General features: G+C 37.2%; 1 protein-coding gene across 1 annotated transcript in view; it reads right to left on the bottom strand.

Moving 5' to 3' along the window:
• The window catches only part of GUCY2F (guanylate cyclase 2F, retinal), a 203,578-nt gene that overhangs the window by 77,808 nt on the left and 99,608 nt on the right, over positions 1-26,162 (bottom strand). The window contains 2 exon segments of the mRNA XM_036270053.1: positions 14,852-14,941; positions 21,259-21,390. Of these exon segments, the coding sequence (XP_036125946.1) occupies positions 14,852-14,941; positions 21,259-21,390 (222 nt within the window).

Below are 26,162 nucleotides of genomic sequence, written 5' to 3' on the forward strand. Positions count from 1 at the left end.
AGAAACATAGACAAAATAAATTAAAATGGCCATTAATAAGTACCTATCAATAATAACCTTACATGTAAATGGATTAAATTTTCTGATCAAAAGATACAGGGTACCTGAATGGATAAGAAAACATGACCCATATATATGCTATCTACAGGAGACCCAACTCAGAACAAAAGATTCACACAGGATTAAAGGGAGGAGACAGAAAAAAGAATTCCATGCAAATAGAAACAACCAACCAAACAAACAAATAAACAAACAAAAAACCTGGGTTACCAATACTTGTATGTAATAAAATAGACTTCAAAATAAGGCCATAATGAGAGACAAAGAAGGCTAATACATAATATTAAAGGAATCAATCTAACAAGAGGATATAACTCTGAGAAACATATATGCACCCAATATAGGAGCACCAAAATATATTTTTAAATCTCTGGAGGACCTTAAGAGAGAGATCAATAGCAACACAAACATAATAGGGAAATTTAATACCACACTGATATCACTGGATAAATCTTGTAGACAAAACTTAACAAAGAAACAGAGACTATAAACAATGCACTAGATGAGATGAATTTAATTGATATTTACAAAGCATTTCACCCTAAAACTACAGAATATACATTCTTCTGAAGTGTACATGGGATATTCCCCAAAACAGACCACATGTTAGGGCACAAACTAAGTCTCTACACGTTCAAGGAGATTGAATCTTATCAAGAATCTTCTCAGCCCTGGCCAGTTTGGCTTAGAGGTTGGAGCATTGGCCTGCGGACCAGAAAGTCCAGGGTTCGGTTCCCGCTAGGGGCACATACCTACCAAAAAAAAAAAAAAAAAGAATCTTCTCAGATCACATAGCATAAGACTAGAAATAAAGTACAATAAAAATTCTCAAAAACATTCAAACACATGGAAGCTAAATAGAATGTTAATAAACAATAAATGGGTTACTAGTGAGATCAAGGAAGAAATCAAAAACTTCCTGAAACTAATGAAAATGAACACACAAAATCTATGGGAAACAGTAAAAGCAGTCCTGAGAGGAAAGCCCATAGCATTACAAGCCTACCTCAAGTAAAAAAACAAACAAACAAAAAACTTCTAATAAACTATCTAACACTACAACTTAAAAAATTAGAAAGAGAACAAAAAGAAAAACCCACGGTTTGTAGAAGGAAGGAAATAATAAAGATCAGAGTATAAATAAATGACATAGAGACTAAAAACAAAAACAAAACCAAAACAATACAAGGGATAAATGAAACCAAGAACTGATTCTTTGAGAAAATAAACAAGATTTATGAATATTTAACCAGATTCACCAAGAAATGAGAGAGGAAGCAAATAAATAAAATCAGAAATGAAAGAAGTGAAGAAACAACTAACACCACAAAAATAAAAAAGATTATAAGAAAATACTATAAAAATTGTAGGACAACAAATTGGACAACCTAGGCCAAATGGAAAAATTCCGAGGATCATACAGTCTTTCAAGTCTCAACAATAAAGAGTCAGAAAACTTGAATAAACCAATAATAACTAAGAAAGTTGAAGCGGTGATCAATAAACTCCCAGCGAGCCAAAGCCCTGGTCCAGAAACCTTCACAGATGAGTTTTATCAAACACTCAAAGAACTAATACCCATTCTTCTCAAACTACTCCAGAAAATTCAAGAGGAAGGAATATTTCCAAGCTCTTTTTTGAGGCCATCATAATCCTAGTTCCAAAACCAGATAAAACACTACAAAGAAAGAATATTCCAGGCGAATATCCCTAATAAACACAAATATTGAAATCATCAATAAAATATTAGCAAATCGAACACATATATCAAAAAAACCATTCACCACTAACAAATAAAATTTATGCCAAGGATGCAAGGCTGGTACAATATTTACAAATCAATAAATATGATATACCACATGAACAAAATGAAGGATAACTATCATATGATTATATCAATAGATGCTGAAAGGCATTTGACAAAATCCAGTACCTATTTGTGAAGAAGAAAAAAAACCCTCAGTAAAGTGGGGATATAAATATTATACCTCAATATAATAAAGGCCATATATGACAAATCTACAGCCAACATCATTCTTATTGGGAAAAAACTAAAAGCATTTCCCTTAAGAACAGAAACAAGAGAGGGAGATCTGGTTTCACCACTCTTATTTATAATAGCACTGGAAGTCTTAGCCACAATGATCAGACAAGAAGAAAAAATAAAAGGCATCCAATTGGAAAGAAGTGAAATTATCATTATTTACAGATGACATGATATTGGACATAGAAAACCCTAAAGACTCCACCAAAAAAACAATAGATTTAATAAATGAATTTATCACATGGCCGCCCAGTGTGGCTCAAAGGATTGAGTATCATCCCATGGGCTGAGAGGTCATGGTTCAATTCCCAGTCAGGGCACATGCCTGGGTTGTGTGTTCAATCTCCAGTGCAGGATGTGCAGGAGGTAACCAATCCATGTTTCTCCCACACATGGACATTTCTATCTCTCTCTCCCTTCCTCTTGCTCAATAAAATCAATGAAAATTTTTTAAAAATAAAAATAAATAAATAAATTCAGCACAGTAGCGGGATATAAAATCCAACATTGAGAAATTGTTGGAGTTTTTATACACCAATAATAAACACACAGAAAGAAAACTGAAAAACAATTCTATTTACCATTGTATCAAAAAATTAAAATACCTACAAATAAACTTAACCAAAGAGGTAAAAGATATGTTCTCAGAAAACTATAGGACATTGAAAAAAAGAAATAGAGAAATCTATAAACAAGTGGAAGCATATACCATGTTCATGGATTGGAAGAATCAACATCATTAGAATGTTCATACTATGCAATCTACAGATTCACAGCAATCCCCATTAAAATACCAACAGCATATATCACAGATCTATAACAAATACTCCAAAAGTTTATGTGGGACGAAAAAAGACCCAAATACCCACAGCAATCTTGAAAAAGAAGAACAAAGTTGGAGGAATCACAATGCTGGATACAGATTATATTACAAAAATATTGTAATCAAAACATCCCGGTACTGGTAGAAGAACAGGCATACAGATCAATGGAACAGAACCAAGAACCCAGAAATTGACACAAGACATTACGTTCAATTAATATTTGATGAAGGAGGCAAGAGCATACAATGGAGAAAAAAAGTCTCTTCAATAAATGGTGTTGAGAAAATTGGACAGCTACATGCAGAAAAATGAAACTAAACAACCAACTTAAACCACACACAAGAATAAACTCAAAATGGAAAAAAAAATGCTTAAATATAAGTCATAAAACCATAAAAATCCTAGAAGATAATGTAGGCAGCAAAATCTCAGACATCAAAAGTAGCAGAATTTTCACTGATATGTCACCTAGGACAAGAGAAACAAAGGAAAAAATTAATACATGAGACTACATTAAACTACAAAGCTTCTTTATGGCAAAAGAAACCAGCATCAAAATGAAAAGGGAACAAACTGAATGGGAGAACATATTTGCCAATGACACATCAGAGAAGGGGTTACTATCCAAAATATATAGAGTAGTCATACAACACAACAAAAAGACAAACAATCTAATAATAAAAATAAAAATTATAAAAGGACAGCGCACTTGAATAGATATGCTTCAAACAGGACATACAAATGGCCAAGAGACATGAAAAAAAGTTCAACATCACTAATCATTAGAGAGATGCAAATTAAAACAACTATCTCACACCTGCCATAATGGCTGCCATCAACACATCCTCAAACAACAAATTCTGACAAGGATGTGCAGAAAAGCATACTCTAGTTTACTGCTGGTTGGGATATAGACTGGTGCAGCCACTATGAAAAGCAATATGGTATTTCCTCAAAAAAATTACAAATTGAATTTTCATTTGACCCAGTGATTTCACTCTAGGAATATATCCTAACATCAATCAGAAAGAATATATATGCACCCCTGTGTTCATAAGAGCAGTATTTGCAATAGCTAAGATATGGAAACAGCCCAAGTGTCCATAAAAAAGATAAGTGCATAAAAAAGTGGTGGTACATATATATAAGGTAATACTATGCAGCTGTAAGAAAGAAAGATCTCTTACCCTTTGAGACAACTTAGAGGGACCTGAAGAGTATTATGCTAAGTAAGATAAGCCAATCAAAGACAAATACCACATGATCTCACTTATTTGTGAAATGTAATGAACAAAATAAGCTGATAAACAAAATAGATCCAGAAACATGTAAGTAAGGAGTAGACTGATGGACCTGAGAGGAAAGAGGGAATGGGGGAGAGGGGCACCAAGAAGAGATAAATCAAAGAACTTATATGCACATATGCATAGCCAATGGACACAGACAACAGTATGGTGAAGGTGGTGTGGGGAGCAGATGGGTCAAGGGAGGAGGGTGTCAATGGGAGAAAAAGGAGGGACATTTCTAATTTAAAAATTAATGAATACATTTAAAAATCATACGATCACATCAATAGATGCTAAAAAAGCATTTGACAAAATTCCACACCCATTTCTGACCAAAAAAAAAAAAAAAATCTCAGCATAGTGGGAATGGAGATATCACCCGTCAACATAATAAAGGTCATATATGACAAACATACAGCCACCATCATTCTCAATGGGCAAAAACTAAAAGCATTTCCCTGAAGAACAGGAACAAGACAAGGATGTATGCTTTCACCACTCTTATTCATAACAGTACTGGAAGTGTTAGCCACAACAATCAGACAAGAAGAAAAAATAAAAGGCATCCAAATTGGAAAGAAGGAAGTGAAACTGTCATTTGCAGATGACATGATATTGTAACTAGAAAACCTGAAGGACTTCACCAAAACACTAGTAAAGTTAATAAGTGAATTTGGTGATGTAGCAGGATACAAAATCAGCATCCAGAAATCAATAGAATTTGTATACACTAACAATGAACACTCATAGAGAGAACATGAAAAAGCAATCCGATTTACTATTGCAATAGAAAAATTAAGATACCAACGAATAAACTTAAACAAGGAGATAAAAGCCCTGTTTTCATAAAACTACAGGACATTAAAAAAAGAAACAGGGGAAGATATAAAAAAGTGAACGCACACACCATGTACATGGACGGGAAGAATCAACATCATTAAAATGTCCATACTATGCAAAGCTATTCAATGCCATCTCTATTAAAATACCAATGGCGCCCGGCTGGTGTGATTCAGTGATGGAGCGACGACCCATGCAAAAAGATGTCACCGGTTCAATTCCCAGTCAGAGCACATGCCCAGGTTGTGAGCCTTATCCCCAGTGGAGGTGTCATGCAGGAGGCAGCCAATTAATGTTCTCTCTCATCAATGTTTTTGTCTCTCTCTCTCTCTGTCTCCTTTCTTCTCTCTCTAAAATCAATAAAGAAAAAAAGTTTTAAATAAAATACCAATGACAAATTTCACAAATCTAAAACTAATACTCCAAAAGTTTATATGGAATCAAAAAAGACCCCAAAAAGCCACAAAAATCTTGCAAAGGAAGAGCAAAGTTAAAGAGATTACAATACCAGATATCAGGTTATACTACAAAGCATTTATAATCAAAACAGCCTGGTACTGACAAAAGAATATATATATATATATATATGTATATGTATATATATATATATATATTTAGAACAGAACAGAGAAGCCAGAAATTGACCCAAGACATTATGATCAATTAATATTCTACAAAGGAGGCAAGAGCATACAATGGAGTAAAGACAGTCTCTTCAATAAATGGTGTTAGGAAAATTGGACAGCTGAAAAAAATTAAACTAGACGACAAGCTTACACCATACACAAAAATATACTCAAAATGAAAAAAAGACTTAAATGTAAGTCGTGAAACCATAAAAATCCTAGAAGAAAATGTAGGCAGGAAAATCTCAGACATCAAAAGTAGCAGAATTTTCACTGATATATCACCTAGGGTAAGAGAATCAGAGGAAAAAAATGATAAATGCCACTACATCAAACTAAAAAGTTTCTGCACCCCAAAGAAACCAGCATCAAAATTTAAAGTCAACCTATTTTATGGAAGAACATATTTGCTAATGGTGCATTGGATAAGGGGTTAATGTTCAAAATATATAAAGTTCTCATACAAGTCAACAAAAGAAAGACAAAGAATCCAATTAAAGAATGGGCACAGGGCTTGAATAGATACTTCTCCAAAGAGGATGTATAAATGGCCAAAAGACATGAAAAAATGCTCAACATCTCTAATCATTAGAGATGCAAAATAAAACAATTATAATGTATCACCTAACACCTATCAGAATTGCTGACATTAACAAATCATCAAACAACAAGTGCTAGTGAGGATGTGCAAGAAAAGGGTACTCTACTACACTGCTGGTGAAAATGCAGACTGGTGCAGCCACTATGAAAAACAATGTGGTGTTTCCTCAAAAAATTAAACATGAAATGGCCATTTGACCCAGTAATCACATTCCTAGAAACATATCCTAAGTAGCCTGAAACAACAATCAGAAACAGTATATTTACCCTTATATTCATAGCAGCGCTAATTACAATAGCTAAGATTTGGAACAGCCCAAATGTCCATCAGTAGACGAATGGATAAAAAAGCTATGGTACATATACACAATGGAGTACTATGCAGATATAAGTAAGAAAGATCTCTTATCCTTTGAGATGGAAGGACCTGGAGAGTATTATGCTAAGCGAAACAAGCCAATCAGAGAAAGACAAATATCACATGATCTCACTTATTTGTGGGATATAATGAACTAAACAAGCTGATGAACAAAGTTAACCCAGAGACAGAGAGGTGGGGTACAGGCTGACATGCATCAGAGGAGGGGGAGTTTGTGGGGGAAGAGATAAACAACAGAACTTACATGCATGTATGCATGACCAGTGAACATAGACAACAGAACTAGGGATGGGGGATGGGGGAAGGGGAGGAGGGTGTCAATGGGGGAAAAAAGAGAAACATCTGTAATAAAAACAAATTACTAAATAAAATTTTTTTAAAAAATTAATAAATAAAAAATTAAAGTAATTAATTTAAAAAAAGAGATGCATAAGACCTTAAAAAAAAAAAACAGATTCCATTTACACCATGGAATACTATGCAGATTATATATATATATATATATATATATATATATATATATATATATATATATATATATTTTATCCTCACCGGAGGACATTTTTCCATTTTTTGCACAGATAGAGTGTGAGGGAGAGAGAGGAAGAGAGAGAGAGAGAAAAAAACATCGACGTGAAAGAGGCACATCGAGTGGCTGCCACCTGCACGACCAACCAGGGCCGGGGACAAACTGCAACCGAGGTACATGCCCTTAGCGGCAACCAAACCCAGGTCTCTCCAGACCGCAGGCCGATGCTCTAACCGCTGAGCCAAACTGGCCAGGGCACTATGCAGCTATATAAAAGAAAGATTTCTTACCCTTTGAGATGACATGGAGGGACCTAGAGAGTATTATGCTAAGTGAAACAAGCCAGAAAAGATAAGTATAATATGATCTTACTTATTTGTGAAATACAATGAACAAAATAAGTTGACGAACAAAATAGATCCAGAGATATGAAAGTAGGGAACAGACTGATAAATCTCAAAGGAAAAGTGAGTGAGGGTGGGAATAGATACACCAAAGAACTTATATCCATACATGCATAACCAGTGGACACAGACAACAGTAAGATGGGGAGGCAGGGAGGGGTGGGAGCTGGGAGAAGGGTATCAATGGGGGAAAAAGGAGGGACATCTGTAATACTTTCAACACTAAAGATTTAAAAAAACAAATAGAAAATATTAGTTATTTTAGAGAAAGGATTGTTTTTTTTTAATTAATTTATTTTTGTTACAGAGGTTTCTCCTATTCCCCCCACTGATTCCCCCCTCCCCCTCCCTCCCTGCCCTGTCTGCACATTGTTGTCCATGCCCATTGTTCATGCATACATGCATATAAATTCTGTGGTTTATCTTTCCCCCACCACCCCCTCTTCTGGGGATTGTCAGTCTGTACCCCACTTCTACATCTCTGGGACTACCCCATTCCTCAGATTGTTATGTTCATTATATTCCATAATAAGTGAGGTCATATGATACTTCTCTTTCTCTGTTTGGCTTGTTCTGCTTAGGATAATACGTTCTAGGTCCCTTCATGTTGTCTCAAAGGGTAAGAGATCTTTCTCTCTTATAGCTGCATAGTACCTCATTGGGTATATGTACCACTATGTTTTATTCATTTGTTTACTGATGGACATTTGGGCTGTTCCCAGAGCTTAGCCATTGTAAATAATGCTGCTATGAACATGGAGGCACATATATTTTTCTGATTGGTGTTTCGGGTTTCTTAGGTTATATTCCTAGAAGTGGAATCACTGGGTCAAATGGCAGTTCGATTTTTAATTTTTGGAGGTAACACCATATTGTTTTCCATAGTGGCTGCACCAGTCTGCATTCCAACCAGCAGTGTACTAGAGTCCCCTTTTCTCCACACCCTCACCAACACTTGTTGTTTGATGATTTGTTGATGGCAGCCATTCTGACAGGTGTGAGGTGATACCTCACTACTGTTTTAATTTTCATCTCTCTGATGATTAGTGATGTTGAGCATTTCTTCATATGTCTCTTAGCCATTTGTATATCCTGTTTGGAGAAGTGTCTATTTAGTTCCTCTGCCCATTTTTTAATTGGGTTCTTTGTCTTCCTTTTGTGGAGTTGTATCAGCACTCTCCATATATTGGGAATTAACCCCTTATCTGATATATCATTGGCAATTATGCTCTCCCATACAGTGGGTTGCCTTTCCATTTCAATAATTGTATCTGTTACTGGGCAGAAGCTATTGAGTTTAATGTAGTCATATGTGTTCATTTTCTCCTTTGTTTGTGTTGCCTTAGGTGATGTATCAGTGAACATTCTGCTGTGTATGATGTCTGAAATTTTTATGGATTCATGAGTCACATTTAAGCCTTTTATCCATTTTGAATTTATTCTTGTGTAGGGTGTAAGTTGATGGTCTAGTTTTATTTATTTATTTTTTTTGCATGTAGCTGTCCAATTTTCCGAACACCATTTATTAAAGAGGCTGACTTTACTCCGCTGTATGTTCTTGCCACCTTTGTCAAATATTAATTGAGCATATTGCCTTGGGTCAATTTCTGGGTTCTCTGTTCTGTTCCACTGGTCTTTATGCCTGTTCTTGTGGCAGTACCAGGCTGTTTGAGTACAGTGGCTTTGTAGTATAACCTGAAATCTGGTAATGTGATCCCTCCAACTTTGTTTTCCTTTTTCAAGATTGCTGTGGCTATTCAAGGTCTTTTTTGGTGCCATATGAGCTTTTGAAATATCTGTTCTAGTTCTGTGAAGTATGCCGTTGGTATTTTGATGGGGATTGCACTGAATCTATAGATTGCTTTGGGTAGTATGGACCTTTCAATAATGTTAATTCTTCCAATCATGAACAAGGTATTTACTTCCATTTTTATATCTTCCTCTATTCCTTTTTTCAATGACTTGTAGTTTTCTGCAAATAGGACCTTTATTTTTTGGCGAAGTTTATTTCTAGGTATTTTAATTTTTTTGCCTCAGTGTTAAATGGGATTTTTTTTTTAGTTTCTCTTTCTTTGAGTTCATCATTGGTGTATAAGAATGCCAGCCAGTCTGGCCAGTGTGGCTCAGCAGTTGAGCGTCAACCCAGGCACCAGAAGGTCACCAGTTCGATTCGCAATCAGGACACATGCCCAGGTTGTGGGCCTGATCACTGCTGGAGGAGGCCAATCGATGTTCTCTCTCATTGATGTTTCTGTCTCTCTCCCTCTCTCTTCTTCTTTCTCTAAAATCAATAAAGAAAAAAATTTTTAAAAAAAGAATGCCATGCATTTCTTGACATTAATTTTGTAGCCTGCTTCTTTGCCTAATTCATTTATTAAGTCTTGTGAATTTTTGACGGAGTCTTTGTGGTTTTCTACGTATAGTATCATGTCATCTGCAAATAATGACAGTTTCACTTTCTTCTTTCCAATTTGGATCCCTTTTATTTATTTTTTTTCTGTTTGACTACTCTGGTTAAGACTTCCAGTTCTATGTTAAATAAGAGTGCTGAAAGTCGGCAACCATGTCTTCTTCCTGTTCTTAAGGGAAATGCTTTTAGTTTCTGCCCATTGAGTATAACGTTGGCTGTAGGTCTTTCAAATATGGTCTTTATTATGTGGAGATATGATACCTCTATTCCCAAATTGCTGAGCATTTGTATTAGAAATGCGTGCTGGATTTTGTCGAATGCTTTTTCAGCATCTATTGATATGATCATATTATTATCTTTCATTTTGTTATGTTGTTATCACATTTATTCATTTGCAAATATTGTACCAGCCTTGCATCCCTGAGATGAATCCCATTTGGTCATGGTGAATAATTTTTTTTTATGTATTGCTGGATTTGATTTGCTAGTATTTTGTTCAGGATTTTGGCAATTATGTTCATTGGGGATATTGGACTGTAGTTTTTTTTTTTTTTTTTTTCTTTGTAGTGTCTTTTCTGATTTTTAAATTAGAATTATGCTGGCCTCATAAAACGAGTTTGGAAGACATCCTTCTTCTTGAACTTTTTTAAATAGTTTGAGCAGAATGGTATTAGTTCTTCTTTGAATGTTCTGTAAAATTCCCCCATGAAGCCATCCAGGCCTAGGCTTTTGTTTGCCGAGAGAGTCTTGATTACATCTTTAATTTTTTTTGTTGTTATTGGTCTGTTCAAATTTTCTATCTCTTCCCGGTTCAGTTTTGGGAGACTATGTGTTTATAGAAATTGGTCCATTTCACTTAGATTGTCGAATTTGTTGCTGTATAATTGTTCATAATATTTGTTAACAATCCTTTGTATTTCTGTGATGTCAGTTATTATTTCTCCTCTTTCATTTCTGATTTTGTGTATTTAGGTTCTCTCTCTTTGTTTCTTGGTGAGTCTAGCTAAGGGTCCATCAATCTTGTTTATCTTTTCAAATAACCAGTTCTTTATTTCATTGATCCTTTGAATTGTTTTTGGTCTCCATGTTGTTTATTTCTGCTCTGATCTTTACCATTTCCTTCCTTCTACTTGCTCTGGGTTTTTCTTTGTGTTTGCTTTCTAGTTCTTTACGTTGTGAGGTCAGATAGTCTATTAGAAATTTATTTTGCTTCTTGAGGTAGTCCTGTAGTGCTGTGAACTTCTCTCTCAGAACTGTTTTCACTGCATCCCATAGATTTTGTGTTGTTGTGTGTTCATTTTCATTGGTTTCCAGAAAGTTTTTAATTTCTTCCATCATCTTCATGGTAACCATTTCATTGTTCAATAACATGCTATTTAGCCTCCATGTTTTCAAGTGTCTTTGCATGTTCTTGTTGCAGTTGATTTCTAGTTGCAAGCCATTGTGATCTGAGAAGATGCTTGATATGATTTCAGCCTTCTTGAACTTGTAGAGACTTAGTTTGTGCCCTAACATGTGGTTTATCTTTCAGAATGTCCCATGTACACTTGAAAAGACTGCGAATTCTGCAGTTTTGTGGTGTAATCCTTTGTAGATATCTACGAAGTCCATTTGATCTAGCGCTTCATTTATAGTGTGTTTCCTTGTGAATTTTTTGTCTAGAATATCTATCTAGTGATGTCAGAAGGAGTGTTGATGTCCCCTGCTATGATTGTATTGCTGTTGATTTCTCCTTTGAAGTCCTCCAGAAGATTTTAAATATATTTTGGTGCTCATATATTGGGTGCATATATGTTTACCAAGATTATATCTTTCTGTTGGATACATCTGTTTAATATTATGTAGTGGCCTACTTTGTCTCTAGTTATGGCCTTTATTTGAAATCAACTTAATCAGATATGAGTATTGCTACCCCAGCTTTTTTGTGATTTCTGTTTGCTTGAAAGATTTTTTTCCATCCCTTCTCTTTCAACCTATGTGAAGCTTTTTTTGTGGGGTGTTTCTCTTGTAAACAACATCTTTGAGTCATGCTTTCTTATTTAGTCAGCTACTCTGTGTCTTTTTATTGGAGCATTCAAACCATTCACATGTAAGGTGATAATTGATATGTACTTATTTATTGCCATTTTTGTTTACTGTGGTTCTATATTTCTCCCTGTTTCTTCTAATTATAGCAGTTCTTTTAGCATATCTTGCAGTGCTGGTTTAGTGTTAATATATTCCCTTTGCCTTTTTTTTGTTTGGAATGCTCTTTATTTGACCTTCTGTTTTGAATGATAGCCTTGCTGGGTAGAGTAGTCTTGGATTCAGATCCTTGTTTTTCATTACCTTGATTATTTCATGCCACTCCCTTCTGGCCTGTCGTGTTTCTTTTGAGAAGTCAGCTGAGAGCCTTATGGGGTTTCCTTTGAAGGTTACCTGTTGCTTATCTCTTGCTGTCTTTAGGATTCTCTCTTTGTCTTTAATTTTTGGCAGTTTGATTACTATGTGTCTTGTTGTGGGCTTGTTTGAGTTCTTTCTACTTTCTATTCTCTGTGCTTCTTGAACTTGAATGCCTTCTTTTTCACCAAGTTAGGAAAGTTTTCTGTCACTATTTCTTCAAATATATTCTGTAACCCTTGCCCATTTTCTTCCTCTTTGGGAATCCTATGATTTGAATGTTATTATGTTTCCAGTTGTCCCACAGTTCTCTTAAGCTATCTTCCTGTTTTTTAATTGTTTTTTTCCTTTGGTTTACTGATTGGTTGATTTTTTTCTACCCTGTCTTCTAATTCAATGATCCAGTCCTCAGCTTCCTTTACTTTGCTGGTTATTCCTTCCAATGTGTTCTTAATTTCTGCTATATCATTTTTCATTTCCACTTGGTTGGTTTTCAACATTTCTATATCTTTACTCACGGTGCTGACGACCTTACTCATGCTGTTGAGCTTCATCATGATCATTGCTCTAAACTGTACTTCTGATAATTTGCTTAGCTGCATTTCATTAATCTCATCTTTGATAGAGTTCTCTTGTTCTTTCATTTGTGATTTGTTTCTTTGTTTCACCATTTTGGCTATCTCAGTGGGTTATGGAGCCTTCTAAATTTTCCCTGTGGGTGATGATGTTCTGCTGTTTGTGGCTCCGTTTAGTGGGTTTGGATGAGCCAGGGTGGGCCCACGTGAAACACCACTGTCATTTCTTACTTTCCTGGGTAGATTTGCATGCCCAGGAAAGGTTCAGTTATCCTCTAGCTTTTTCCTGGAGGCTAGTAGTCTCAGTTATTCAGTGCCTTGGAATGTAGCCCTGGTGTTCTGCATAAAAGGATTTCCAGAGGGTGGGATAGATGCTGGTTGTTAATGAGCCTCAATTTTCATTTGTGTGCCTCACCTGGGAAAGGCTGAGTCTCCGAGGGAGGGGGGCTGCTGCTGTTTCTCACAGCTCTGAGAGGAGCACACTGGCCACTGTCTTTTGTGGCGCAACTCAGCAAAAACTCTGTGTGCCTTCAAAATCTCGGGTGTCCTCACAGAGTTCCAGCTCAGGCTGCTAGCCCTCTGCCTTAGCCCCCAGGTTTGTGTCATGGCTATTTTAGAGCTCTGTCCTGGTTCTCTGCGCTGTGAAGCGGGCTTGGTCTTTATTCCCCAAGGGCGCTGCTCATAACTAAGACTGTTGCTGTCCGTGTGCTCCCTGCCCACCACCCTCTCACACCTCCACAGATCCTACCAGTGTCCCTGGTTATATGGTCCTGTCCTGCTGCTTTACTGTTGCTTTTTTCTGAGGATTTGTCTTTATTTATTTTTAATTCCTGTTTGGTCCTGGGAAATTGTCTGTGTAGCTTCCATTCACTCTGCCTCCATTTTCATATCCTCCAGGCCTATCTTGTGTACAGCTGGGTCACACAGGCCTCTTTGGTACTGTAGCACTCTGCAGGTCCCATGGGTAAATGGATCACACAGTCCCTTTGGGGACCTGGCTCTATGCCTATGTTATGGGCTGTGTGTCACACAGGCCTCTCTGGTGCTCAGCACCCCGCAGGTCCTGTGGGTAACTGGATCACACAGTCCTTGCTGGTGTGCACAGACAGGCCTCTTGTGCTCCTTCATCCTGCAGGTCCCATGGGCAGGCAGCTGGATCACAGCAGTTCCTCTTGGGCTCTGGCTTCCCACTGCTGTTGTATGCTACTGGGTCGCACAGGCTCCTCTGGTACCCCAGCACCCAGTAGGTCCCATAAGCCCCAGGTCCCACTGCTGGTGGCTGGGTAATGCGGCTGCCCCATGGGGCTCAACTCCTGCCCAGCTTTTGCTGTAGTTTTTGGGGATGGGTCTCAGCTGCTGGTCTGTGCTTCTGTTGCCTGGGGATGGATGTCTGCTCCGCAGCCTCTGTTGCTGTGGGTATACCTGGATTCTGATTGGGCTGCTACTATGGGGATGGTGCTGGGCTCCCAGCTGTCCATGGCTTCCCTGACTAGCACCTTGGGAGCTCCACTACTGTACACTGTTCTGTGTTGACACAGAGTGTCCACTGGTCTGATGGTGCCACATGCGCTGGTGGGGTCAGGTTGCTGGGCCCTAGCCGCTCCCTCTGCCTCCTCCCTGGGAAGACCCAGGATCTTCCAAAATTGTGGGACCTCCCCATGGCACAGGGAGATGTGCCCTGAAGAGCTGCTTACCGCGGTAGCTGGCTGCTCTTGCCCACGGCCAAGGAACTTTCTGCTCTGAGGCTCTGCGCTGCTTGAGTTTGGTCATCCACCTTCACGTCTACTCACACTCTCTCACACACTCACTCTCCCTCCAGTCCCGCCTGCTGCCATCTTCAAGCCAAGAAAGGATTGGTTTTAATGAGAATCTATATAAAAGAAGGTTACTTATGCCATTTCAAACATATCACTTGCACTTGATTTGATGTACTTAACATCTCCAAAATCTCCAGAGGGGGACTTTTTCAGTCACACATAATCACCCTATTTAAAAAAGGTAGAGAATGATGATGAGACTTAGTTACTTTAGAGGATAGAGCAAATGTCCCTTTCACATGAAGGGTTTATAGTTAGACCATTAACCCACCCAAAAATGCTTTGTTCCTCCTCTCTCATCCTCCATCTTGTGGGCATTCTGTATTCTGAGCTAAAAATGAGGTTATACAGAGAAGTTAAAAATTCCAATTAACTAGAGACAGAAAAACAATTGAAGGTATGCAGACCCCCAGAAAGAAATGATATCACTCTCTGAAACAACTCCCTTCACTAACTGTAGAAAGTGCTAGGTAATTTCACTTATCCATAGCTAAGTGATGTAGCACCAGGTTCCCTGTAATTAATGGTCATGGTTGGCAGTTGCAATTCTCACTGCCTTGAGGCATTTGTGGCAGAATGTAGTGTGGCAAATATTTCCTGCATTTACCTTGATCCATTTTTCTTTTGTGAGACAGGCCATTTCGGGGGCTTCTTATGTTTTAATCATAAACAGATTGGTTTAAGTATAGATTAAACATTTTTTATTTGGATGCACAAATGTATTACCATAGTAATATGAGCAACCTAGACTATTTCAAAAGTCTATTTCTGACTTTTTAAGTACAAAACAGCAATTTCTAAAGTTGCTGTCAAGTCAAAAACAATTATATTATTGCCTTCACTTTAACACTGGTGCCTGATAGATAATTTTCTCCTACATGCATAGCCTCAAGGATTTATCAGTCATCAAACCCTATCTAGTTTCTCTGCAACCCATATTTTAAAAAAGCAATACATATATAGATTCCTTCTTCTCCATAATAATAATAATGTCTTACATTTGCATAGTGCTTTCTACTCTTCAAAGTGCTTTCACATCTATTACCTGTAGCCTCAAGATTTCATTTCAGGCTGCATCAATTTGTCATTAAGTAGAGGTAATAAGCAGAGAGCTCTGTGCAGTCAAATTCTGAAACTAAGAGAGTGTAACCATTCTCTTATTAAGGAATATCCAGGTGTGGTATTGCATCTGGAGACATGCCAGAGGCAAAGGCTAACAATGGGAGCTGCAGGCATCTGAATTACTCACCCATACTTTGTGTTAGAGGGCATCTTCTAGTCAGGGAGCTGAAAACCCTTTAACTAGGGAGTGCCTCTTAGAGGCCTTCAGCAGCTGATCAAAACTGTGCCAGCCAGGCTCAATGCCCACAGAGTTGAGAAAGGTAGTCCAGAATTGGTAGTTTGCAGCAGCAGAACTATCAAAGCACCAAATGAAGCCTTTCTGGTCTTGTGCCCAGCAATTCTTCAAGTGTGGCCCCAGTGCAGTATCATGGTCACCTGGGAACTAGTTAGAAGGGCCAATTCTCAGGCTCCACCCAACACCTACTTAATCATAGAATTCATGAGGGCCTGACATGAGCTTGAAGTTTTAACCTTCTGAGGACTTTAGGCTTTAGAGGGGTCAAAGCTTAAGCTGAAATGGGAATTCACAAAATCAGCCAATGTGTTGAATATGCCAGTGGGCAATAAAGCCTTTCCAGAACCTCTGCAACTCAACTATATTACTTGACCCATGGTCACACCTAGCTACCATGGCGCCTTTGTGCTAATTAGAAAAAGGTGCTTTCCCTCAAGTAAAAAAAAAAAAAAAGTTATATTACGGCCTATGGCAGTCCTGTGATGTTGGGCATTTGCCACAACTGTAAACATATATGGATATACCACATTCTCATTTACTCATATATGTTTCAGACACCAGGGAACACATTCCACCAGTTGCATGAACACTCTGCATACCACAAAGCCCTGCCTGCCAGGTGAGGCATCTTTTACAGGTTCAGAGTCAGGCTGTAGAGGTACAGTTGATAAGCTAAAATTGTATCTCTAAGAATATTAGGTAGGAGAAAGGAGTGAGGAAAATTTGAGTTCAACTTTAAATAGTTAGGTCTATTTAAAGTACTTTCAGAAGTGAGGAAATGATCAATCAGAAAGTATCAACTTATGCTCAGAAATTGACAGGCTTTGAGTCAAGAATAGTCAAAAACTATGTACAATGAAGTATGACAACTTGTAATGCCATCCTGGCTGGAGGAAGAGTGACTAGAATATATTCAACTTTGTCTTTGGAAAATATCATCTTCTGAACTGTAATAAAGCATTTACTTGCCTTGGGGGCGGGAAGAAACTTCTGGGGTATAGTCAAGATAGCACATAGCCAGGTACATATATGCTTACCAGTAACTATGTATGTGCATGGTCCAGTGTGCTAGTATAACTGTAGATATGAGAAGGTGTCCCTGATACCTCATTCCAGAACTAGGTTGGAAGGGCAGAATCTTTTTGTTCACACTTGCACCCCTCTCATATAAGTTAGTATATATTTACAATGTGAATAGTACCATCTGAGATATGGTGCCCTTGTGTAAGGCACAACCTGAACATCAATACTAGTAGACCTCATTCTGCCTATACTTAGTGCCTGATACCTGCTTCCTGGAGTCAACAGTGTTATAGACATGGGTTAGCGTTCACTCTGGCTTGTTAGCTTTTACAGGTAGTGAAGCAGAGCTTTGTTTCCCCTGACGATTTGTTAAATTTGAAAACTGGAAAGGATTTTAGGTATTCCTAGGCCAATCCTTCATATGATGATAGAGAAACTGAATCCCAAATAAATTAAATGACTTGCCCAAGGTCAGAAAGCTAGGTAGTAACAGAACCAAGTTCTTCCATTTCTCACTTTGTTGCTCTTAATTTCATGGGCTGTCTTTGGTTTGGGGGATTTGTGTGTGTTTGTTTTAAGATTTAAATAATTCTCACAAACTTTATAAGAAAATTTTTATTGAGTCTATGTGTGTCCTACTTCACAAATAATGAGGAAAGAGGAGGAAATGGGCAGGTTTTATCTTTACCACACATGCCCTATTTGTTTTGTTTTGTTTTCTTTTAAGAGAAAGCATAATAAAATACTTCACTAATCATTCACTTTTTAATTAAGAGGAAGAAACCTCAAACTCTGTTCACTAAAGGTTTTAGAAGTAAATTAAAGTCCATTAGTTTTGAACTAAGGCTATGGTGTATTAACTAAGAGTCAAGAGAAGTAGGTCCTAGACCTGGTTCTGCCTCAAATTCAGGGGTGGCTTTAGGACAGCCACTTAATCAGCCTGAGCCTCAGTTTCCTCACTGATACAACTGGATAACTTAGATCATTTATTAGGTCCTTTTCAGCTTTGATGATCTGATTCTATGATGAGAGAGAGAGAGACATGTTTCATGGAAAGGAGAGGAGAGGAGAGAAAGCTATAAGGAACAGAAGGCAAGAGGATAGAAAAAAAGGCTCTGGGAAATGGAGATGAATGGGGAGGGTGTGAAGAGAGAAAGAGCAAAATGAGATAAAGAAGAAAATGAAGGGAGAGGGCTTGAGAGGCAGATAGAGTCAGAGAATGGAGAAGGATGATAATTTCAGTGGGTTTCACTGTGTGTGCCAGGGTTGTACTAATGCCTATCTCAACCCTCTCCCCTAGATTGTAGCTACTAGAGCAGATCATGACATGTTCCTACTGTATTTGTCATTTACAATTTTTTATCCCTAGAGGTCTGCTCATCTGTCTCTCCTTCCACATCTCCAAGATTATCTATGAATTAAGAGCTGATTTTTATGCACAATTCTGAAGGGTATGCATACAATCAAAGTATGAATTTGTGTCAATGTACTAAAATGTTATGGCATATCTTTAGAGAAGCCTGTCTTTTCCTATTAGGTGTCTGTCACTCTAGGCACATTTTCCAGATCTTCAATAGCAATCTTCATGAAACTTTGATTTATTTTAAGCAGAAACTAGCAACACTCCTAATTGGGGGGGGGGGGCAGAAAGAGATAAACCAAAGAATATATATATATATATATATATATATATATATATACACACACACACACATTACCAATGGACACAGACAATAGTGTTGTGAAGCAGGGGTGGGGGGCTGGAGCAAGGAGGGGACCTCTATAACACTTTCAACAATAAAGATGAATTAAGAAAAAACACTCCTAATAGAGAACCATTTCAGAAAGCACACTGGACCTCACTGTTTGATCTGTTGATTCAATTAACTTAGTCTTCCTCTCAGAGTCCGCTTTAGCACTAGTCCCTCTCAGAGTCCTCTTTAGCACTAGACAGGCAGTTTTATAGTTTCAGCTGTCTTCCTTTGCAGTCCACCATTAGCTTAATATTGACTTCATTGTGTGGTATTATTCTCACTATTCTCACTAACACACTCCTTTGGTGCAGATGAAGGCCCCCTTTGGCCTACACAGTTCAGAAATACTCATCATTTGACTGACCAACAGTCATTACTGGAACTAACTAAACTTTCTGCCTCCTTTCCAAATGAAGAAATATGTGACAAATTCTTTTTTTTTTTTTTAATTCTCACCCGAGGACATTTTTCCATTTTTTTGTTCAGATAGAATGGGAGGGAGAGAGAGGGAGAGGGAGAGGGAGAGGGGGGGAGAGAGAGGGAGGGAGAGAGAGAGAGAGAGAGAGAGAGAGAGAGAGAGAGAGAGAGCACAACATTGATGTAAAAGGGACACCTTGAGTGGTTGCCACCACATGACCCAGCCAGGGCCAGGAACAAACTGCAACCCAGGTACGTGTGCTTAGCGGGAACTGAACCCGGATCTCTCTGGACCGCAAGCCGATGTTCTAACCGCTGAGCCAAACCGGCCAGGGCTGTGACAGATCCTTAAAGGCCAATTACATACAAATGTTTACTTTTTTCCCTTTTCAATTCTACACTATAAATTTCAACTCCACCAAATAAAACATACCACAATTCAACACATTTATTCTTCCATGGAAGCAGAGAATCATAGCATATCCAAAACAGAAAATGCCTTAGAAGTCTCTTCGTCCAGCAAGTCTGAACCCTGGTTGCACATATAGAGGAAATTTTAAAAACCACCAATGCCTAGACACACCTCATATCAAATGAACCAGTTATTAGGAGTGGATCCTGTGTATAGGTATTTTTTTTAAGGTTGCTACAGAGATTTTAGTGAACAACCAAGATAAAGACTTTAGTTCAACCCCTCATTTTACAAATAAAAAAACAAGATACTGCTTAGGTAACTGAGATTTACTTCATAATATTGGAGGTGTCAATACACGTATAAAGCATCAGCTCATTCCATTTGACATTCAAAAGCTATGTGATTATCTTGTCTGTAGTCTTTGAAAGAGTAGAACCGTCAATTACCCAATACCTGAAGTTTATACTTAAAGCAAATTGAATTAAGTACAAGGCAAGAACCAGAGGTTTCCTGGACAAATTTAAGTCAAAGTACTCAGCTACACTGAACAAATATATACCATGCCAATTTTGGTGTTTTGGGCCCCTGTCAATAATTTATCCAATGGAGGGGGGAGTTCACTTGGAAAACCCAATGTGGTAGACAATTAAAAAACACATTCTGTCCTGTTTTTTACTTTCTTTGTAGCTACTATTGAAGTTGAGAGTGTTTGATGCTTTTGGGAGTACCTTCAAACAAAACAAGGAAACCACACTGGGAAGGCCTCACTTAAGAGGGACAGAAAGGCAGTCTCATTCCCCTTTTACACCCTGCTTAACTCTCTCCTGCTGAGAAGAAACAGTTCATCTCCCCAACTGATGCAGGATTTGATCTGGTTTCCAAATTCCAGTATCTTAGAACAAGGGGTCAGAGGTGGCCTCTTAAAGCTTGTAAGACAGAACTTAAGTGAAATAAAAAAGATTTCTATTTAACAGCAGAAGGTAACCTTTTACTCCAACAGTACAGGCTTAAAAAATAATAAATAAATAATTTTAAAAAATAAGTAAATTATTTTTAAAATTATTATTTTAATAACATCAGAGGATAACAGGTATAGGAAGAACAACTAGCATTTGAAGAGAAAGGTTAGCCCCAAACCCTCCTCAACACAAACATTTATCTAGACATTCCATCACAAACAGTTGACTTAGAAATTCATTTCTATTAGATATAGATTAGTCATACTTATATTTTTTGGAAGGAGTTACATGGTTAAGTGTTTGGGTCTCACAGCCCTGTTCATACACATAGTAAATACATGGAGTTGAAAAATCAATGAAGTTGTAAGTCAGTCAGTTAGTTGCTGAGGAAAACCATGGTCAAAAATGTCAACCAAACAAATCTATAAGGGAACAACAGACAAAAAACTGAAAAGATTTACCAAAAATCTCAATATTTTTGCCCACAGAATAAATCCTAAGTCACTTTTTCATTTTAAAACTCCGGAAGGCAACAGATTAGATAGCTATTAATATCCTACCTCATAAATCACTGCATTGGCGTTTTCATAGGTAGCTGGAGTTAGACTCCCTGAAGAAAAGGAGAGCCCTGGAGACTTTCCACTTTGGATCTCTGAGGTGATCTGAAAGCTTATACTGGCATGACTTCCTCTCTGTGAAATAATTAGGAAAAAATAAAGATTGTGAACAAAATTCTCATAATTTAGACAGAGTACTAAACTATGGTATAGATACTGTGTTTATCTGTCTTGTTTTTTTTATTCCAAAGGAAGAAACTATATGATTTGAACTCTGTAAACACGACATAGATTAATTTTCCCTGTCCTCCGGCACTTTTAAAGCCAGGGTTGCTACTATGTTTTAATTCATATACTACAGAAGAAAGTTAAAGTTTGCAGGTACTTCCATCTCTTAGAGAGGACTAGAATCATAGATTTAGAAGGGCAAAAAGAATAAACAACCAGTAGTCATAATTTAATTTGGAACCCTCATTTTATTTTATAGACAAAATAAAAAATAAAATAAAAATCTAGCATTTTGAAAGAAATCAATTGCAGAACTAGGACAGAATCCCACCCTTCTGATTTTCAGGCCTGGATGCTTTTGTTATACCATCTCAAAAGACATCCTTCTTTGTGCAGGCAAGAGTAAAGGCAGAAGGTATCCCAGAATGTAATACAATGGTAGAGAGTTAGTAGATCATCTGCCCATGACTTATTACTCTAATACTTAAATAGGCCAAATTCCCTATTCCTTGATTTTGTTAACTTGTACACGTAAGTTTGGTAACAGAGTGCTAGGAAGAGCAGAGTTTAATGACCAAAGGAACAGTTATCTGCACTCTGTGATAACCTTTAAAATTGAACACCATTGCTTGACCAGAGTGGCTTAGTTGGTTGAGCATAATTCTATGCATCGAAAGGTTTCAGGTTCAATTCCCAGTCAGAACACATGCCTGGGTTTTGGGTTTGATTCCCAGTCGGGGAGCAGAAGGAGGGCAACCAATTGATGTTTCTCTCTCATATAGATGTTTCTCTCTCTCTCTCTCTCTCTCTCTCTCTCTCTCCTCCCCCTTCCTCTCTCTAAGCATGCCCCCTCAGGTGAGAACTTAAAAAATATCGAACACCTTTATATTCAACTGAACCTGCAGACTTATTTCACATGAAGAAATAATAAATCAACAAGTTTCTCATATTTTTCTCCATATCCCCAAATATACCTTTTTTTTTTTTTTAAATTTTTATTTATTTATTTTTTTGTTACAGATATTTTACCTTTTTACCCCATTGGCAGCCCCCACCCCACCCCCCCTCCACCCTGTCCCCGGCTTAGTTGTCCATGTCCATTGGTCATGCATACATGCATATAAGTTCTGTGGTTTATCCCTTCCCACCCCCCCACCCCCCATCCCCTCTTCTGAGGGATGTCAGTCTGTGCCCCACTTCCATGTGTCTGGGTCTACTGTATTCCTCAGACTGTTATGTTCATTATATTCTGAATATACCTTTTTTTTAAAGAATTATAGCAGTTCAGAGCTAACAGTTATATTTGATACTGTGTAGGCCAGATCCCACTCCCAACTCCAACACCCTCCTTTTATAATGAGGAAACAGAGACCTAAGGAGGGATGTAAGGACTGGAAGAAGTATGTAAGTGTTACATTTGCTAGTCTTGTGTTCTTTCTACCATGTCATGCTTTGCTTCACTTTTGCTTGCCAATAAAAGTTCATCTTAAGTACTTTCACACACTCTGCACTTAATGGTCTTTGATAAGCTAAAGATCACTAATTGCTTTAGCCTTACATTAATTTTAACAAGACGAGACTATCATGAAGTCCCAAGTTAACAGTCAACTATACCTAGCCCTAATATGTTGAAATCCCAATAGCTCAAGATTCAAACAAGATGTGAAACTGACTCTTCACATAACCTTGCATCAGAGCAAGCAGAGAGGAATCTACTTCCCTTTAATTCTTTATTTTCATATCTCAGTAGGAGCATCTAGATCTATATATTGAAATATAGACCTCTCCATTAAGGACAAAGTAGAAAGCAAGAAATTCTGCTAAAATCCACATACATTTGGGCTTTAGGTTTACTTTCCTCTAGAATTTCCTTTACTGACCTGACTTCTACTGACCTGCTTATTTTTCTAGACTTAATTAATTTTATATTCACCAAAAGTTTACACTTTTAGATATTCTATTTGCATGGAATTATTGGTTTGGTTTATTGATAGATTAGACACAGCCAGCTGCAAGCTTGTGACTACACAGCAATTAAGAAAAATGTATGGCCCCCTATCTTTTCCCTTCAAAACATGTAATACAAGCCACCAAATGCCAAAAGGGATCTAGAGGCCAAGAGCTATGTTCTCCTAGGGTAATGCTATTTTTCCTACTTGGACAGAAATAGTAAAAAATATATAAAGAACATTCTCTATAAGGCTATTAATTACTATTGCTATTCATTTTTCTCACTCATGTGGTAATGATTGCTTTTTTTCTCTCATGTCAAAATATATGCACAAGTGAAAGAAAAGATCTATCAGAATAAATAAGATTTTAAAACCCCAGACATTTTGTTCATCTTAAGGTAGCACTATTCTGTTACTTAAGGTGATCTTGTGAGAACCAGTATGAAACCCACATATATATTTTGTCTCAGTAGGAAAATGAGAAGGCATATGTAGAGGTTTTATAGATATTACTTGACCATTGCAAATCCTATACAAAGAAAAGGCTAATTCAGTCCAAAACTGAGGTACCTTTAGTGTTTTGACACTTTAGAGCCAAAACATCTAGGCAATTGATATGAAACGTCATTTTGACATGGATACCACCAAACAAGTAAGGATTATAAAAATGGATTTATTGAAAAAATGTGTTTATTGCTTTTGACCAAAATTATACACTATATTGCTACCTTTGAACAATAACTTCTAGCCATCAGCTTTTACATCAAGAAATCAATGGCATTCTTGTACACCAATTTTGAATTCACAGAAACAGAAACTAAAAAACAATCCCATTTACCATCACAGCAAAAAAATTAAAACACCTAGAAATAAACTTAACCAAAGCAGTAAAGGACCTCTGCACAGAAAACTACAAGTCATTGAAAAAAGAAATAGATAAAGATATAAAAAAGTGGAACACATACCTTGATAAAGGATTGGAAGAATTAACATCATTAAAATGTCCATATTATCCAAAGCAAGCTATAGATTCAATGCAATCCCCATCAAAACAACAACAAATATTTCACAGAACTAGAACAAATAATCCAAAAGTTTATATGGAACCAAAAACGACCCCGAATAGCCACAGCAATCTTGAAAAAGAAGAACAAAGTAGGAGGGATCACATCACCAGATATTAGGTTATACTACAAAGCCACTGTAATCAAAACAGCCTGATATTGGCACAAGAACAGGCAGATAGATCAATGGAACAGAAAACAGAACCCAGAAATTGACTCAAGACAATATGTTCAATTATTTTAGAAAGGTGACAAGAGCATACAGTGGTGTCAAGACAATCTCTTCAATATATGGTGTTGAGAAAATTGGAAAGTTACTTGCAAAAAAATTAACTTAGACCACCAACTTACACCATACACAAAAATAAACTCAAAATGGATGAAAGACTTAAATGTAACTCATGAATCCATAAAAATTATAGAAGAAAATGCAGGCAACAAAATTTCAGACATCATATACATCAGAATTTTTACTGATACAATACCTAAGGCAAGAGAAACAAATTAATTAAATAAATAAACACAGTGGACTACGTCAAACTAAAAAGCTTCTGCACAGTGAAAGAAACAATCATCAAAATGGAAAAGGAACCCACTATATGGGAGACCATAATTGCCAATGATGCATCAGATAAGGGGTTAATTTTCAAAGTACTCAAAATATATGGAGTACTCATGCAACTCAACAAAATATACAGAGTACTCATGCAACTCAACAAAAGGAAGAAAAAGCACCCATTTAAAAAATGGGCAGAGTACCCAAATAGACACATCTCTAAACATGACATACAAATGGCCAAGAGACATATGAAAAAATGCTCAATGTCACTAATTATCAGAGAAATGAAAATTAAAACAACTATGAGGTATCACCTCACACCCGTCAGAATGGCAACCATCAACAAATTATCAAACATCAAGTGTTTGCGAGGATGTGGAGAAAAGGGGACTCTAGTACACTGCTGGTAAGAATGCAGACTGGTGAAGCCACTGTGGAAAACACTATGGTGTTACCTCAGAAAGTTAAAAATTGAACTGCCATTTGACCCAGTGATTCCACTTCTAGAAATATACCCTAAGAAACCTGAAACACCAATCAGAAAGAACATATGTTCCCCTATGTTCATAGCAGCACTATTTACAATAGCTAAGATCTGGAAACAACCCAAGTGTTCATCAGTAGATGAGTGAATTAAAAGCTGTGATACATATACACAATGGAATACTATGCAGATGTAAGGAAGAAAGATCTCTTATCCTTTGAGATGGCATGGAAGGACCTGGAGAGTATTACACTAAGTGAAACAAGCCAAGCAGAGAAAGACAAATATCACACGATCTCACGTATTTGTGGAATATAATTAACTAACAAACTGATGAACAAAATTGACCCAGAGACATAGAGGTGGGATACAGACTGACAAACCTCAGAGGAGGGGGTGTTGGGGGAGGAAAGAGATAAACCACAGAACTTATATGTATGTATGAATGACCAATGAACATAGACAACAAAGCTGGGAATGGGGTGGGGGAATGGGGAGGAAGGTGTCAATAGGAAAAAAAGGAGAAACATTTGTAACAAAAACAAATTAATAAAAAAATAAGTAAAATAAAATAAAATAAAATGATATGTACTATTTGAAAAAAAAAATTGTCACAGAAT

Source organism: Molossus molossus, unplaced genomic scaffold (genome assembly GCF_014108415.1).
Source record: "Molossus molossus isolate mMolMol1 unplaced genomic scaffold, mMolMol1.p scaffold_m16_p_2, whole genome shotgun sequence".
Taxonomy (NCBI): Eukaryota; Metazoa; Chordata; class Mammalia; order Chiroptera; family Molossidae; genus Molossus; species Molossus molossus.